Source organism: Myripristis murdjan, chromosome 22 (assembly GCF_902150065.1).
Source record: "Myripristis murdjan chromosome 22, fMyrMur1.1, whole genome shotgun sequence".
NCBI classification, from domain to species: domain Eukaryota; kingdom Metazoa; phylum Chordata; class Actinopteri; order Holocentriformes; family Holocentridae; genus Myripristis; species Myripristis murdjan.
Window position 1 is genome coordinate 789,807 of NC_044001.1, and position 19,073 is coordinate 808,879.

Here is a 19,073-nt window from a genome sequence, read left to right on the forward strand (position 1 = left end):
TGGAGATCAAGTCACAATAAGAGCAGACTCTATCTGCTCAGGAGACTGAGGTCTTTTGGAGTGCAGGGGGCACTCCTGAAGACCTTTTATGACACCGTGGTGGCATCAGCCATCTTTTATGGAGTGGTCTGCTGGGGGAGCAGCATCTCGACGGCTGACAGGAAGAGACTTGACAAACTGATCAGGAAGGCCAGCTCTGTCCTGGGACGCCCCCTCGACTCAGTGGAGGTGGTAGGTGAGAGGAGGATGATGGCTAAGCTGTCATCCATGATTGTGAACGACTCCCACCCCCTGCAGGACACTTTAACTACACTGGAGAGCTCCTTCAGCGACAGACTGCTTCACCCAAAGTGTGTGAAGGAACGCTATCGCAGGTCCTTCCTTCCTGCAGCCGTCAGACTCTATAACAACCAGTGCTCCCAGTAGACCACACACTCTCCAGGACTGCACTGACTGCACTAGAATGCACATTCTCAGCACCTTAACTACCCCCCCTGCTGCCCCCACCCACACACTCACACACACACACACACACAGACACACACACACACACCCTACACTACTGGCAGATAACACGTAAAGACTGGAGGGGAAGGGGTGATCCCATAACTGTGGGACTAATAAAGGAATATCTTATCTTATCTTATCTTATTTTATCTTATCAACAGGTGAAGGGAGGGGCACAAAAGGAGAGGGGCTCCAGTCACAGCTCTGCAGTGTGCAATGTGCTGTCATTCTCACGTCTGTGTTTAGTGACTAGAAATACAAAAAAAGTCAATCAGAGGAGGAGGTTTAAATGACACTTTTGCACAACATTAAGATTTGAATATACAAACATTTTAATGACTCATTATTTTTACAAACCTGTCCAATCAGTCAGTTAACAATTATCCACCAAGATGCCTGATACAATAAAAACCAAACAAACTAGAAACCACAAATCATCCAAACATGTTCTAAACTCTTTCAGGTCAGAGTTTGTTTCTGACAAACTGGCAGCTCAACCACAATAGAAGAACCAGGTAACCACAAACAAAACCCAGGGTGGAGCGGCTCAGTGAAGGTGGATCTGAAGGTGTGCAGGAGTCTCAGGCTGTCAGAAGAGACTGTGTAGAAGGACAGAGTCCCAGCAGAGCAGTCCAGATACACTGCTACTCTGTGAGATCCACAGGGACGGAGAGAGATGCTGGTGTACTTCCTGTTGTGTCTGACAGAGTAGCCGTCATCATGGCACTCCAGACTCCAGGACTGTTTGTTGTTTCCAAGCTGAGAGTCTTCACCACTTCTTGTGATTCCTCTGTAAGTCACTGCTATATCAACCCCTCCTCTCCACTGGACCTCCCAGTAACATCGCCCAGTCAGACCTTCTCTACACAGAACCTGAGGCTGGTCAAATCTGTCTGGGTGATCAGGATACGGCTGCAGCTCTCTCACCTCCGTCACCTTCCTGTTGTCCTCAGACAGACGGAGCTCTCTGTTCGCTGTGTTTGGATCCAGTGTGAGATCACAGGCATCTGATGGGGAGAAGACACACAACACACCTCAGAAAGCCTCATTCACTCACACTCTCTTGGCTCTTATGAGGTTATTATTCATTAGTCATTTTTCATTAGTTTTAATTTTTAATGTCATTTTACCTTTGAGTTTTCAATTCGAGTTTGGTTTTAGAGGATTTGCTTGTTTAGTTTTTTGTTTTTAATGCTCATTTTTTGTTTAGTTTGCAAGGCAGATTTCAACTACAACTGATTTGCCTTCTTAATTATTTTTTTCTTCTAATTTTCTAATTGAGTTCCTGTCTGCTTCTTTCTTTCTCTCCACATCTGTTCATCCTGTCTTCTCCTTTTCTAATGTGTTTTTCTCCTTGTAGCTTTGACTGGACTCAGCAGAGAGAGACAGGAAAGGCCGGGGAGAGAGACGGGCCGCCCTGCAGCAAAGGGCCTGAGGTGGGATTCAAACCCACGACTCAGCCTGGACAAGCTGGAGCTCTGCTCTGTGTGTGTGTGTGTGTGTGTGTGTGTGTGTGTGTGTGTGTGTCAGTACTCACATCCTCTCAGGCTGTCAGCTGGAATCCAGTCTTCTACATGTTCCAGCCTGTAGGGATGAACACAAAACCATCATCCTCTTCTTCATCATCATCATCATCAGCACCTGCAGGTCACATGACCCCAACACACTGTGGCTGCTCTGATTGGCTGATCTCTCTCTGTCTTTCTGTCCAGTCCTGAGGCCACTGAGCACTTTGGACATTTCCCAGGAAATGCTGCCTGCACTGACTGTGTCCAGCACAAGAACCAAGCAACCAAGCTGCTCCGCCTGGACTGACTCCACCCCTCTAGGACTGACTCCACCCTCTGGGACTGACTCCACCCCTCTAGGACCGACTCCACCCCCCTAGGACTGACTCCACCCCTCTAGGACTGACTCCACCCTCTAGGACTGACTCCACCCCTCTACTGACCTCAGAGGACTGACTCCACCCCTCTGGGACTGACTCCACCCCTCTAGGACTGACTCCACCCCTCTAGGACCGACTCCACCCCACTAGGACTGACTCCACCCCTCTAGGACTGACTCCACCCCTCTAGGACTGACTCCACCCCTCTAGGACCGACTCCACCCCCCTAGGACTGACTCCACCCCTCTAGGACTGACTCCACCCTCTAGGACTGACTCCACCCCTCTACTGACCTCAGAGGACTGACTCCACCCCTCTGGGACTGACTCCACCCCTCTAGGACCGACTCCACCCCTCTAGGACCGACTCCACCCCACTAGGACTGACTCCACCCCTCTAGGACTGACTCCACCCCTCTACTGACCTCAGAGGACTGACTCCACCCCTCTAGGACTGACTCCACCCCTCTGGGACTGACTCCACCCCTCTACTGACCTCAGAGGACTGACTCCACCCCTCTAGGACTGACTCCACCCCTCTACTGACCTCAGAGGACTGACTCCACCCCTCTACGACTGACTCCACCCCTCTAGGACTGACTCCACCCCTCTGGGACTGACTCCACCCCTCTAGGACTGACTCCACCCCTCTACTGACCTCAGAGGACTGACTCCACCCCTCTGGGACTGACTCCACCCCTTTACTGACCTCAGAGGACTGACTCCACCCCTCTAGGACTGACTCCACCCCTTTACTGACCTCAGAGGACTGACTCCACCCCTCTAGGACTGACTCCACCCCTCTACTGACCTCAGAGGACTGACTCCACCCCTCTAGGACTGACTCCACCCCTCTACTGACCTCAGAGAACTGACTCCACCCCTCTAGGACTGACTCCACCCCTCTGATGACCTCAGAGGACTGACTCCACCCCTCTACTGACCTCAGAGGACTGACTCCACCCCTCTGGGACTGACTCCACCCCTCTAGGACTGACTCCACCCCTCTACTGACCTCAGAGGACTGACTCCACCCCTCTAGGACTGACTCCACCCCTCTGCTTACCTCAGAGGACTGACTCCACCCCTCTGCTTACCTCAGAGGACTGACTCCACCCCTCTAGGACTGACTCCACCCCTTTACTGACCTCAGAGGACTGACTCCACCCCTCTACGACTGACTCCACCCCTCTACTGACCTCAGAGGACTGACTCCACCCCTCTAGGACTGACTCCACCCCTCTGATGACCTCAGAGGACTGACTCCACCCCTCTACTGACCTCAGAGGACTGACTCCACCCCTCTGGGACTGACTCCACCCCTCTAGGACTGACTCCACCCCTCTACTGACCTCAGAGGACTGACTCCACCCCTCTAGGACTGACTCCACCCCTCTGCTTACCTCAGAGGACTGACTCCACCCCTCTAGGACTGACTCCACCCCTCTGCTTACCTCAGAGGACTGACTCCACCCCTCTAGGACTGACTGCACCCCTCTGCTGACCTCAGAGGACTGACTCCACCCCTCTACTGACCTCAGAGGACTGACCCCACCCCTCTAGGACTGACTCCACCCCTCTACTGACCTCAGAGGACTGACTCCACCCCTCTACTGACCTCAGAGGACTGACTCCACCCCTCTACTGACCTGAGAGTCTTCAGGCTGCAGTTTGGACTCTCCACCAGAGCAGACAGCAGCTCCACTCCTGAATCCTGCAGCCCGTTGTCACTCAGGTCCAGCTCTGTCAGATGGGGGTTGGACTTCAGAGCCGAGGCCAGAGAAGCACAGCAGCTCTCTGACAACCTGCAGTCCCTCAGTCTGAATGAAGAATAAAAATAAACTCTAAGACATGCAGAGTGCAGATCTGTGTCAGGCCTCCCTCTCAGAGCTGCGTCTGATTGGCTGCTTGTCTCTGAAGAGCAGCAGCCTGACAGGTGAAGCTCAAACCACTTCCTGTCTTTTAGGAATGGAATGAGTCTTGTGCTGTATCTTCATGCAAGCATGGGCTAAACATTTTCCTCCAATCAGGGCGCTGCATAACAGAGTCAACACCGGTTAAAGGGGATTCAAACTTCCTGTCAGTCATTCCATTTCCATAATTCCAGATTTGAAGCGTCACTCCTCAGTGAACTGGCTCCTTGAGCTCTGAGAGCTTTTTCTACGTCACTATTATTATGTTATTATTAACTATTTATTAACTAATTATTATTATGGATTTGCCATGTTTTCCAGCAGCCTGCTCACACTGATACAGGTATTCATTTGTAAGAAAGTGAAAATACTAAACAATAACAGGCTAATTATTCCTAAATAAATGAATATGTTGTTATTGTAAAGTCTGCTCCCCACAGTGTCTGCCTAACAACATTCTGGCCTTTGGACAAATGGAGTTGATGAGCCCTGATGTGTTTGATTTTCTTCCTCACATCACAGCAGAGATCTGGAGCCGACGCCTCAGCAGCTCTTTCTGATAGAAGTCATGTGGCTCTGAGAGAAACGAGTTTAGAACACACAAACACTCCAATCTAAATGAAGAAGAAGGTTCCCCCCCCCCCTCTCTCCCTCTCTCTTTCTCTCTCTCTCTCTCTCCTGACACATGAGACGGTTGTTAGTTACTTGTCAAACCTCACAAAGCACACATGCATCCATGATACAGAACCTGACCAACCATCCTCACAAAAACTAAAAGAACCAGCAGCCCCGACTTTAAAAAAGCACAACATATACTTCACAGCAATATCAGCCTTATAGACATTTAGTGCTACTATATGATTCAAACAATATCCATATATTCATGTCATCATTAAAAAGTGCAGTCTGACCTGAGAGTCTCCAGGCTGCAGTTTGGACTCTCCAGTCCAGCAGACAGCAGCTCCACTCCTGAATCCTGCAGCTCATAGTTCTCACTCAGGTCCAGCTCTGTCAGATGGGGGTTGGACTTCAGAGCCAAGGCCAGAGAAGCACAGCTCCTCTCTGTCAACCTGCACCGCCTCAGTCTGAATAAAGAATAAAATATGGAGCTATAATTTCCAGTGTTTTGGATATTTATTTATAATTCAGCAATGAAATAATTATTATAACAATTGCATTAATAATAATACTGAAAATACTAATTTATATTTCTATTACACCTGTGAAGGTAAGTTCCAAAGTGCTTTACCAAACCATCAAGCCCAACACACACCGGTGGTGGCTAGACGCGCGTCAACGCGCCGCGCTGCTACCTTTCACGCCACTGTCCTATTTCCAGCGTCAACGCGCCTGAAAAGCGTAGTTTCTCCCTTCTGGATGTCCATCCCAGCTTCCGTAGCTGCTCTTCTTCTCTGCTTCTGTGGCACTTTCCTGTATTTTCGAGCTGTAGCTCGGAGATTGGCTCTTCAGGTGAGAAATCCAGTTTCAGTAACGTTACTGGGTGTCAACACATGAATTTAAAATGTTACTGTCTTCACTTTGCTGTAAATCAGTTTTTAAACGAGTCATGGCAGTTTTACATATAACTAAAACGTTGTGTTTAATTATTTTCATGTATAATAAATAAATGAAATCTAATGAATTATGTTGGTCATAATTTTTTAAAGATCAAACGTGTTGAACTCCAGGTGATGCAATGAAAACTGGGCGTTGGATCCTTATCATATATCCTTAATTATAGACGTCTACAGCTGGCACAGCAGGTCAGCAGGGGAGTTATCACATGAGGAAGGTTATTGACGTTCTACAGAGCCACGCCTCCACTTTGTGTTGGGTGCTTCAGGTGACGCGCATCACCTGACGCACCGCGACGCTGCGCCACCGGTGTGTGTTGGGCTTCAGAATGAATGAAAGCTCCTTGCGCTCTGTGAGCTTTTACTACTTCACTATGAAGGAATGAATGAATGAATGAATGAATTTTATTTCAAACATATCTAAAAGAAAAAGAAAGAAAGAAATACTAAAACAAAAAGTGTATGTACGTACAGTACAGGCCAAAAGTTTGGACACACCTTCTCATTCAATGCGTTTTCTTTATTTTCATGACTATTTACATTGTAGATTCTCACTGAAGGAATCAAAACTATGAATGAACACATGTGGAGTTATGTACTTAACAAAAAAAGGTGAAATAACTGAAAACATGTTTTATATTCTAGTTTCTTCAAAATAGCCACCCTTTGCTCTGATTACTGCTTTGCACACTCTTGGCATTCTCTCCATGAGCTTCAAGAGGTAGTCACCTGAAATGGTTTTCCAACAGTCTTGAAGGAGTTTCCAGAGGTGTTTAGCACTTGTTGGCCCCTTTGCCTTCACTCTGTGGTCCAGTTCACCCCAAACCATCTGGATTGGGTTCAGGTCCGGTGACTGTGGAGGCCAGGTCATCTGCCGCAGCACTCCATCACTCTCCTTCTTGGTCAAATAGCCCTTACACAGCCTGGAGGTGTGTTTGGGGTCATTGTCCTGTTGAAAAATAAATGACGGTCCAACTAAACGCAAACCGGATGGGATGGCATGTCGCTGCAGGATGCTGTGGTAGCCATGCTGGTTCAGTGTGCCTTCAATTTTGAATAAATCCCCAACAGTGTCACCAGCAAAACACCCCCACACCATCACACCTCCTCCTCCATGCTTCACAGTGGGAACCAGGCATGTGGAATCCATCCGTTCACCTTTTCTGCGTCTCACAAAGACACGGCGGTTGGAACCAAAGATCTCAAATTTGGACTCATCAGACCAAAGCACAGATTTCCACTGGTCTGATGTCCATTCCTTGTGTTTCTTGGCCCAAACAAATCTCTTCTGCTTGTTGCCTCTCCTTAGCAGTGATTTCCTAGCAGCTATTTGACCATGAAGGCCTGATTGGCGCAGTCTCCTCTTAACAGTTGTTCTAGAGATGGGTCTGCTGCTAGAACTCTGTGTGGCATTTATCTGCTCTCTGATCTGAGCTGCTGTTAACTTGCCATTTCTGAGGCTGGTGACTCGGATGAACTTGTCCTCAGAAGCAGAGGTGACTCTTGGTCTTCCTTTCCTGGGTCGGTCCTCATGTGAGCCAGTTTCGTTGTAGCGCTTGATGGTTTTTGCGACTCCACTTGGGGACACATTTAAAGTTTTTGCGATTTTCCGGACTGACTGACCTTCATTTCTTAAAGTAATTATGGCCACTCGTTTTTCTTCAGTTAGCTGATTGGTTCTTGCCATAATATGAATTTTAACAGTTGTCCAATAGGGCTGTCGACTGTGTAGTAACCTGACTTCTGCACAACACAACTGATGGTCCCAACCCCATTGATAAAGCAAGAAATTCCACTAATTAACCCTGATAAGGCACACCTGTGAAGTGAAAACCATTTCAGGTGACTACCTCTTGAAGCTCATGGAGAGAATGCCAAGAGTGTGCAAAGCAGTAATCAGAGCAAAGGGTGGCTATTTTGAAGAAACTAGAATATAAAACATGTTTTCAGTTATTTCACCTTTTTTTGTTAAGTACATAACTCCACATGTGTTCATTCATAGTTTTGATTCCTTCAGTTAGAATCTACAATGTAAATAGTCATGAAAATAAAGAAAACGCATTGAATGAGAAGGTGTGTCCAAACTTTTGGCCTGTACTCTACTTATATTTATAGGCCGTATATTTATATTTATTATATATATACTGTTTATATTTATATATACTGTTTATACTTATATATCTTATATTTTATATTTACATTTCGTTTTTACCTTGCTTTATTTATTTAGGCTTAAACCGGGACCTGAGTGCTAATTTCGTACCACTAAGATGTAAATGTGAGCTGGTATGACAATAAAGTTCCTTGAATCCTTGAATCCTACTTACTTGTCAAACCTCACAAAGCACACATGCATCCATGATACAGAACCTGACCAACCATCCTCACAAAAACTAAAAGAACCAGCAGCTCCGACTTTAAAAAAGCACAACATATACTTCACAGCAATATCAGCCTTATAGACATTTAGTGCTACTATATGATTCAAACAATATCCATATATTCATGTCATCATTAAAAAGTGCAGTCTGACCTGAGAGTCTTCAGGCTGCAGTTTGGACTCTCCAGTCCAGCAGACAGCAGCTCCACTCCTGAATCCTGCAGCTGGTTCTCACTCAGGTCCAGCTCTGTCAGATGGGGGTTGGACTTCAGAGCCGAGGCCAGAGAAGCACAGCAGCTCTTTGACAACAAGCAGCTCCTCAATCTGAATGAAGAATAAAATATGGAGCTATTATTTCCAGTGTTTTTTTTTTGTTTGTTTGTTTGTTTGTTTGTTTTTTTTTATAATTATCAAATACCAAATGAATGGCTCAGTGAAAAGTCCTCACATGCCTTCAGTCGACCATCTTCTCAGAGTAAAACTGGAGAACAAGAGCTTCTGCATCACATGACACCAGCACCCAGTCTCTGGACCAATCAGGGCCAAAGTTAGGAGCATTTCAACAGACTGACCAGACAACAGTATTCTCCAGTGTCGCTGTGAAAATACGCTTTAGGTAACAAAGAAACGGGAGAAGGAGACTCATTTTCAGATTAGGGATGAGAGTTGGCAGAGAAAATGTGAAGAGCAGTGGAATTCAACCAGCTGGACTGCATGGCCAGAGCTCTGCTGCAAAAATATTGCACCACTTTTTAACTAATGTCAAATCTAAGGAAACTTGTTGTTTGACTTCTTGTAAAAAGTACGCCATCATACTTTTTAAAACTGCACTGACAAGCAATGAGAAATATGTCATTTCATAAAGAAAGATTAAAAGAAAAAGGAATAAGGCCTAAATTAAATGAACTAAGTGAAAAAACCTGACAAACCATTTCAGCGAGGTGTTTTTGTTGACTTTCTTGATCATGGGTCCTTAAAATAATTAATTTGAGAACATTTTGCATTTTGGTGCTTTGACAGCTATATTTTGACTCTGAATTTTGACACTTTGAATCTTGAAATAAGATGTTAATCTGGATTTGTCAGGTGAATATGGCTTATAATGAGTGTAAAGCGATTAATACACCTGCATGTGAAATAAGCTGCACTTTCTTTTAGTTTTATCACGGGTCTTATAAAAGACACAGTGGTTTCTGTGAGTTGTGCACAGCAGACTTTGCACCCTGCAGACTGTTTTTGCTTGCATGTGGTTTTGCATATAAAGTCCTTATGATTTTGGAAACTAAACTTAATGATACGTGAGTTTGCTGACATTTTTCATGGCGATTTCCCGGGGACGCCAAACATAACCACGGCTTCTCCAGCCGTCTTCATGCACTCTGCGCGTTCAGGGGGCGTCACTCCAGGTGTCTCAAAGGCTGAGTGACCTGGGAAGCAGCTGCACGTTTCTTTTTTCTCTTATCACAGCAGTGAGAGCCTGGTCTCAACCGGTCTTGATCAAAAATCCAGAGTCCGCCCAGTCCGAGACCGAGACCCTCAGAAAGTGGTCTCAAGACCCAGACTGACCTCGAGGACTACAACACCAATAAGATCAGATTGTAACTGATTCCACAGAGTGTTTTTTTTACAGACAAATGAATGTTGGATGTATATTTGTGTATCTTTGTACAGGTGTGCACGTCATGTATGTATGTATGTATGTATGTAGGTGTATATATGTGGGCTGATATACATATGCTTTCTTTTTCTCTTTTTTATTTATATATGTAGTTACTGATTTATTTTTCAGTCCCCGACAACTCTCTTCAAACTAGGAGTGGAAAGCTTCCAGGTTCAGATGTAAATAGTTTGTTGGGCCATAAAAGGAAAAGTCTGGAAAAGCAGGACTTGAAAAATTACAACTTGAAAAATTCTACGCTGATGTTGTGTGAGCCGAATATCAGAGTGTTTAATACCAGAGGCCTGTATCACGAAGTGGGATTAAGGTGTTAGCGAGATGCCTTCAGGCTCAACTCTGGATTTTCTGTATCACAAAGCTGGTTCACCTCTCATCAGGATTGAAAACCTGTCCTGAACCTGTCCTGAAAGCTAGCCTTTCCGGGGCAGGCTAACTTTCAGGACAGGATTGAATCCTACATAAAGCTCCACCCCCTGGCCAATCAGCTGTTTGCCAAAACGTGGCCTGCTCAATCACTGAGGATCCCCCTGAACGACAAGTCCAAATAAGGAGAGCATTACGGCGTGAGAGGATTTTCCTGGACCGATCAATCCTGGTCGTTCAGAGATCCTTTCCCTGAGTTGGGTCTCACAATAGAGCAGACTGGAAAACAGGATCTCTGTTGGGCTCTACGTCAGCCATAAAGATGGACCTTTACATGTCAAATAGGAAATGTCTGTGTAAGTGTTGTGTTGCTGCTTTAACCCGAGGAGTGCTGGCTGAGAGAAAGGACACTGTGTGGAGGACTAAACTGAAGGTGTCTGATGGTTGTAGACCAGTGTGGAGGGTGTCTTATAAAGCCCCGCTGGACAAAAGATCAGGTGACCTGCAGTGGAGGATCCTGCAGGGGGCGCTCATACAGCGTATGAGGGCGCTTTATGTTTGATGTGCTTTCCTCTGACTTAAATTGAAGTTGTGTTCTTGCTGTACTGCCCAAGTTAACTGACTGGGCCTATATCTGCTTGACAGTGAGTGACACATATGGAGGAGTTCTCTTTTTGCTTACTATGTTTATTGCTCCTTTTTATTGTATTTCTTTTTACTGTCTTGTAAGCCCATGTGGGCTGGGCATCTTTTCTGGTGTATGACACGTGAAATAAAAATGACCTTACCTTACCTTACCTTACCTTACCTCTCTCTCTCCTGACACATGAGACGGTTGTTAGTTACTTGTCAAACCTCACAAAGCACGCATGCATCCAAGATACAGAACCTGACCAACCATCCTCACAAAAACTAAAAGAACCAGCAGCCCCGACTTTAAAAAAGCACAACATATACTTCACAGCAATGTCAGCCTTATAGACATTTAGTGCTACTATATGATTCAAACAATATCCATATATTCATGTCATCATTAAAAAGTGCAGTCTGACCTGAGAGTCTTCAGGCTGCAGTTTGGACTCTCCAGTCCAGCAGACAGCAGCTCCACTCCTGAATCCTGCAGCTTGTTCTCACTCAGGTCCAGCTCTGTCAGATGGGGGTTGGACTTCAGAGCCGAGGCCAGAGAAGCACAGCAGCTCCATGACAACCAGCAGCTCCTCAATCTGAATAAAGAATAAAATATGGAGCTAGAATTTCCAGTGTTTTTTTTTTTTGTTTTGTTTTTTTGATATTTATCAGTCATAGATTTTTCAAAATATTCAAAAAGGAAGGACAAACCAATTAAATAATTATTATAACAATTATATTAATAATAATACTGATAATACTAATTTATATTTATATTAGACCTTTAAAGCAAAGTTCCAAAGTGCTTTGAAAAACCATCGGAGTAAATGAAAAGATAAAGATAACACCTGAAATGAAAAGACTTCAAAATATTAAAAACACAAAATAAACAAACAATGAAAGCAGGAAATGATAAAAGGTCCAAAATAATTCAAATTCAGTGCTAAATACGGTAGACGTGAAAACAGCCATAGGTCCCTCCATAAATAACAAATGAATGGCTCAGTGAAAAGTCCTCAGTGCTTTGACAGCCATATTTTGACTCTTTGAATTTTGACACTTGGAATCTTGAAATAAGATGTTAATCTGGATTTGTCAGGTGAATATGTCTTATAATGAGTGTAAAGCGATTAATACACCTGCATGTGAAATAAGCTGCACTTTCTTTTAGTTTTTGCACGGGTCTTATAAAAGACACATGCCCCTTTTCCACCAGAAAAAACCTGGTGCTGGTTCGGAGCTGGTGCTAGAGCCGGTGCTTAACTGGTGCCAACGAAGAACCGGTTTGCTATTCCACCGGTCAAGAGCAAAGTGGAGCCAATTCAGAGCTACGTCATGACGTCATTGGAAAACGTGATGACGGGTGCGTGAGACGCTCGCTCAGAATCACAATAACCATCATGAATGAATGAATGAATGAATGAATGAATGATACTTAATTAATCCTTTGCAGGAAATTACATTGTCACGGCAGCTTCATCACTTCAACACACATAAAACTGCACACTCATACAGTCCAGCGGCTGCAGCGTCTCTGTCTCTGTCCGCCCGTCCTGTCCTGAAGCCGGTGAAACTGATCAGTGAGTCGGGGATGATGTTCGTGAGCCGCGTCTCAGTCAAACACATAACGCTGCTTTCCCCATACAGTTTCTGGCCCCGGGTGGAGCAGGATCTGGATTTATTAGCGATGCAAATACTGCGTGTGTCTTTAGAAGCCTACATTTCAATACAGAGGCTAAAAACACAATTATTGCCGGCTACCTGTCGGATTCGTGATCGGAACGGATGACCGCTATGTTTAGTTATAAAACGGGTGCTTCTCATCCTTAAATGTGATTGGCTGAGCCGCGTTCCATGCCGTTGTAAAATCAGTATAACCCGTGGCTTCTCAGGGATTATTGTTTATGTTTATAAGCGTTCGCAGTTCGTTTTGTTTTGTAACCCCGCCCACCAATGACGCGGTGGGCCGCGTCATCGGTTCTTTCTCTGGCTCCTGTTTAGCCCCTGCTCGGAGTCGGTGCTTGCCTAGCACCAGTTTGGAACCAGTTTGGCACCAGTTTGGCCCCAGTTTGGGCGGTAGAAAACCAAAAAACTGGTGCTAAGTCAGGCACCAGCTCCAAACCAGCCCTGGTGGAAAAGGGGTAACAGTGGTTTCTGTGAGTTGTGCACCACAGACTTTGCACCCTGCAGACTGTTTTCGCTCGCATGTGGTTTTGCAGATAAAGTCCTTATGATTTTGGAAACTAAACTTAATGACACGTGAGTTTGCTGACATTTTTCATGGGGATTTCCCGGCGACGCCAAACATAACCACGGCTTCTCCAGCCGTCTTCATGCACTCTGCGTGTTCAGGGGGCGTCACTCCAGGTGTCTCAAAGGCTGAGTGGCCTGGGAAGCAGCTGCACTTTTCTTTTTTCTCTTATCACAGCAGTGAGAGCCTGGTCTCAACCGGTCTTGATCAAAAATCCCAAGTCCGCCCCGTCCGAGACCGAGACAAGACCGAGTGAAAATATCTTTGATTCTGAGACGAGACCGAGACCCTCAGAAAGTGGTCTTGAGACCCAGACCGACCTCGAGGACTACAACACCAATAAGATCAGATTGTAACTGATTCCATAGAGTGTTTTTTTTACAGACAAATGAATGTTGGATGTATATTTGTGTATCTTTGTACAGGTGTGCACATGTCATGTATGTATGTATGTATGTATGTAGGTGTATATATGTGTACTGATATACATATGCTTTGTTTTTCTCTTTTTTATTTATTTATGTAGTTATTGATTTATTTTTCAGTCCCCAACAACTCTCTTCAAACTAGGAGTGGAAAGCTTCCAGGTTCAGATGTAAATAGTTTGTTGGGCCATGAAAGGAAAAGTCTGGAAAAGCAAGACTTGAAAAGTTACAACTTGAAAAATTCTACACTCATGTTGTGTGAGCCGAATATCAGAGTGTTTAATACCAGAGGCCTGTATCACGAAGTGGGATTAAGGCGTTAGCGAGATGCCTTCAGGCTCAACTCCGGATTTTCTGTATCACAAAGCTGGTTCACCTCTGATCGGGACAGGAAACCTGTCCTTGAATCCTACATAAAGCTCCGCCCTCTGACCAATCAGCTGTTTGCCAAAACGTGGCCTGCCCAATCATTGAGGATCCCCTTGAACAACGAGTCCAAATAAGGAGAGCATTACGGCATTAAAGGATTTTCCTGGACCAGTCAAACCCGTTAGATTTTGCCTCTGACTCTCTGTGTGAGAGAGAGGCTGTGATGCTGATGTTCAGCAGCTTCAGGCTAACAGCTGCTGCTGTACAGAGCTGACACTCTGCAGGAGAGGAACACAGGAGAGATCATTACAGGACATCTGATCATTAAAAGGATTTTTAGAGGCGTTTCACAACATTTTAGGGACATTTAAAATGGCACAATTAATTAGCTCTAAATATTTTGGGGGTGCAAATTATTCCTGTGTGAGAGAATGGGCCTGATTGACAGCTCGCTGATGCAAATGTGAAAAAGGATCATTTGTCCTTCATTCCAGAGGGCGAGTCGGCCTTTAGATTTGCCTTTTGTTCCTGCTGAGTTCTAACGCAGCTCAGAGTCTGATTTTATTCAGGCTGTCAACCTGATGCAGTGACCGGACTGAATTTTGGCATCCGCTTTATTTTATTATCGCCTGTATAACAGGCTGTAATAAAAAGGCAAACTTAACAAATGCAATGATGTTCTGGTGTTTTTGTGTTTTTACTTGCTCCCACGTTCTTTTAACCCCGGAGGGGGGTTAAATACACACAGCACATCTGTGCAGCAGTGGTGTAGTCTAGTTTATTCTAGTGGGTATACGCGCGCACGCACACACACACGCACACGCACGCACACACACACACACACACACACACACACACACACACACACACACACACACACACACAGGCTCCCTTTCTGAAACGTTAACGTTAGCTCCAGCTGTAGTGTCCCCCAAAATATGGTCAAAAAGAACCCACTTCATAACACAGAGAAGGCGACTTTATGAACGGGAAAGTGAACGTTATGTCAAAAAAACATACTGATATGTATCTCTGTGCATTTTTAAGTTGTTATACGGAAATGCGGGCCCTTTTCTACTGGGTATACGGCGTATACCTGCGTATCACGTAGACTACACCACTGCTGTGCAGTGAGTTCATGGGTTTCAGTGTCAGATGTGGAAACTTGAGCCGTTGACGTGTAACTTCAGCATTTATGCAGTCGGCAGTTCGTTACCCAGAATTCTGCCTTCTCTTCGCAGCAGCCGCGCTCTGTGTTTTTCCTTGTGGCTCATGTTTGTGATTGGTCGGCTCCCTCAGAATCCGCCCCTTATACATGTGCATTCATGGCTCTTGATGAGGCAAACCTGGATGGAGTGAGCGAGCTGATAATCAGTGTTGTGATGCCGGTTATCCCTGATCACCAGGATCTCCATTAGTGCAGCCGGATAGGTCTGAGAGATCCAGGGAAAACTGAGCTGCTGCCTGATACAGGCCTCAGGTGAGACAATGTATAAGGAATGCTTTTCCAAATAAAATATCTTAAAAATAACTAATAAATAAATAAAAAGACTGACCAGGTGGTGGCAGTAGAGGTGGGCCCATCAATATATTGATATAATATGGATACTGTGATATGAGATCAGATATCATGTGGGATTTGGGATATGGTAATATCTTGTGGCATCAGTGTTGTCCTCTCCTGCTTTTAAAGGCTGCATTACAGTAAAGGGATGCAGTTTTCTCAACTTATTAGACGCTCCTCGCTGCTCTGTTATTGGCCTCAGCCTGCTCGCTCATCATATCCATATTACTAATGACTGTTCAGCACTAATTTACACTTTGATGAAAGCACCAACCAGTCATCCTAACAATATCCTCACAATATGGATATCACAGTATTCAGTCAAAAACATGGTGACAGTCCACTGTGTTCATGTGGCTCAGTCTGAGGGACTAGAGACAGAAAATATCCTGAAATATACAAAATGTTCATTTAGCGTGGTCGTCGGTCAGCCTGCAGAGTTTAAAAAAAGTTTTGCATGGGAAGTAGGTGAGCTGGGAAAAAGTGTGTGATCAAAATAATAATCAAGGAAAAACAAGAGGTCCTAAAGGTTTAGTTGAGGTTCAGAACAGTTACAAGACAACAGTTACCATGAGGGAATGTGATCAGGATGGGAAAAGTTGGACATACCAACTCCATCCCATCATGCCTAATCTGTGAAAGATAGCAGAATGCACTGATATGCCCACATGGGATTTTTGTCCCTGATGATTCTTCAAGAAAATATTGGAATCCTTTGTGAATCCATAGTTGGACCAAGACCTCCATGATGATGTCCTCTATACGTCTGTGGAATTACCACAATAAATATCAGATTCCCACAGACCCCTACATGCACAATATGTACGATATCATCACTCACAGTTCACAGTTTTTCATTTCAATTTTCATTTCATTTCAGTTTGACAACAATTTGAGATGTAAGCCTGTAAAACTCCTGTTCAGCTAACAGAATATTTCTTGTTCACACATCATTAAAAAGTGCAGTCTGACCTGAGAGTCTCCAGTCTGCAGTTTGGACTCTCCAGTCCAGCAGACAGCAGCTCCACTCCTAAATACCGCAGCTTGTTCTCACTCAGGTCCAGCTCTGTCAGATGGGGGTTGGACTTCAGAGCCGAGGCCACAGTTTCACAGTGAGTCTCTGAGAGTTCACAGCCAGAAAGTCTGTAATTACAGATTTAATGTCAAGTCTGTGATTTTCTTGTGTTTATATAGTGTTATATTATAGTTATATTAAATTGTATTACAGGATACAAATTTTTTGAAAGGTGCTTCATGTATAATATCAGAACAAACCAAGCAGTAGAAACCTGATGCTCAAGTTCAATTACTCAGGAAAAACTCTGGTTTTGAAGTATTGTAGGGGTGAGCTGCTGTGGGCATCACCATCATGTTGCCTCCTTTTTACCCTGGACTGCCTGAAGTATATTTTTTCTCTCAGAATCAATCTTTTATCCTGAATATTTAGAGAACTACATATCTTTAATATATTTCTGACAGTGGGTATGGAAGCAGCTCTACACTGTTTGTATAATGTTGATTTGACATCAGGACTAACCGAGCCTTCCTGCAGTTCCTCACAGCTGGGATCAGTCTCCATCGTCCCTCCTGTGATGTGTTGTACGCCTGCAGGTCCAACTCATCCAGAACCTCCTCTGACATCTGCAGCATGTAGGCCAGAGCTGAGCAGTGGGTCTCAGAGAGTTTCTTCTTTGATCTGTTCTCTGACTTGAGGAACTTTTGGATGTCCTGATGTACTGAGAGGTCGTTCATCTCCATCAAACAGTGGAAGATGTTGATGCTTCTGTCAGGTGAGACACTGTTGGTGTTCATCTCCTTCAGGTTTCTGATGGCTTTCTTGATGTCTCCTGCTCTGCTGTGTGTCCGACCCAGCAGGCCTCCTAAGAGCCTCTGGTTGGACCCCAGCAGGCCTCCTAAGAGCTTCTGGTTGGACCCCAGCAGGCCTCCTAAGAGCCTCTGGTTGGACCCCAGCAGGCCTCCTAAGAGCCTCTGGTTGGACTTCAGTGAGAGGCCATGAAGGAAACGGACAAAGAGGTCCAGGTGACCATTTTTGCTCCGCAGGGCTTCAGACATGACTGTCTTCAGGAAGATATCCAGCGATGGCTTTTTGTCATAACATTTTCTCCTCATGACTCTGGCCAGTACCTCTGTGTTGCTGTTGGTGTAGCAGTGTAAGATGTAGACTGCAGCGAGAAACTCCTGAATGCTCAGATGAACAAAGCAGTAGACTTTTCTCTGGAAGAGCACACACTCGGTTTTGAAGATCTCTGTGCACACTCCTGAGTACACCGAGGCCTCTGTGACATCAAGACCACACTCCTCCAGGTCTTCTTGGTAGAACATCAGGTTGCCTTTCTCCAGATGTTCAAACGCCAGCCTGCCCAGCTTCAGAAGAACTTCCCTGTCAGTCTCCATCAGCTCCTGCTGACTCCTGTCATGTCTCTCATCGTACTTGTGCTTCTTCCTCTGTGTCTGAACCAGCAGGAAGTGTGAGTACATGTCAGTCAGGCTCTTGGGCAGCTCTCCTCTCTGGTCTGTAGTCAACATGTGCTCCAGAACTGTAGCAGTGATCCAGCAGAAGACTGGGATGTGGCACATGATGTGGAGGCTCCTGGACGCCTTGATGTGTGAGATGATTCTGCTGCACAGCTCCTCATCACTGGATCTCCTCCTGAAGTACTCCTCCTTCTGGAGGTCAGTGAACCCTCGCACTTCTGTTACCCTGTCGACACATGTAGGAGGGATCTGATTGGCTGCCGCAGGTCTGGAAGTTATCCAGAGGAGAGCCGAGGGAAGCAGATTCCCCTTGATGAGGTTTGTCAACAGCACGTCTACTGATGATGTCTGTGTGACATCAGACACGACCTCGTTGTTCTGGAAATCCAATGAAAACCTGCTTTCATCCAGGCCGTCAAAGATGAACACGACTTTACAGACGGCGAGCTGCTCTGCTGTGACCGTCTGTAATGTTGGATGGAAAACACGGAGCAGCTGGAGAAGACTGTAGCGCTCATCTTTGATCAAGTTCAGCTCCCGGAACGAAAGCAGAACCACAAGACTGACATGTTGGTTTTCCAAGCCCTCTGCCCAGTCCAGAGTGAACTTCTGCACTGAGAAGGTTTTTCCAATCCCAGCAACGCCCTGCGTCACAACTACTCTGATGTGTGTGTCTTGGTCAGGTAAGGGTTTAAAGATGTCCTGGCACTTGATTGGAGTGTCACTGAGGGTCTCCATCTTGGATGTTGTCTCCAGCTGCCACACCTCATGTTGGGTATTAACCCCTTCCCTCCGTCCCTGTGTGATGTAGAGCTCAGTGTAGATCCTGTTGAGGGGGGTTCCACTTCCTGCTGCAGCAGTTCCTTCTGTCACAAATTCACATCTCCTCCTCAGACTGATCTTATGCTCGTCTAAAACCTCCTGCAGACCGCCGTCCACTGTGCTGGTTTGACTGGGTGTCTGCAGTCCAGGTCTTGTTCTGGATCTTTCTCCACACTGGGGACAGGCAGGATCTCCTGATGGATCAGACTGGTCCCAG

The 19,073-nt window shown here is 45.5% G+C and overlaps 1 protein-coding gene across 1 annotated transcript; it reads right to left on the bottom strand.

Moving 5' to 3' along the window:
* Positions 1-808: 808 nt before the first annotated feature.
* On the bottom strand, positions 809-18,862 carry LOC115354422 (NACHT, LRR and PYD domains-containing protein 12-like; the record flags this gene model as incomplete). Its single annotated transcript, XM_030044816.1, has 7 exons — positions 809-1,506; positions 4,061-4,214; positions 5,219-5,392; positions 8,415-8,585; positions 11,355-11,525; positions 17,076-17,426; positions 17,526-18,862. Coding segments are annotated over 7 exons (2,898 nt in total), but the record flags the coding sequence as incomplete, so codon positions are not given.
* Positions 18,863-19,073: the final 211 nt, after the last annotated feature.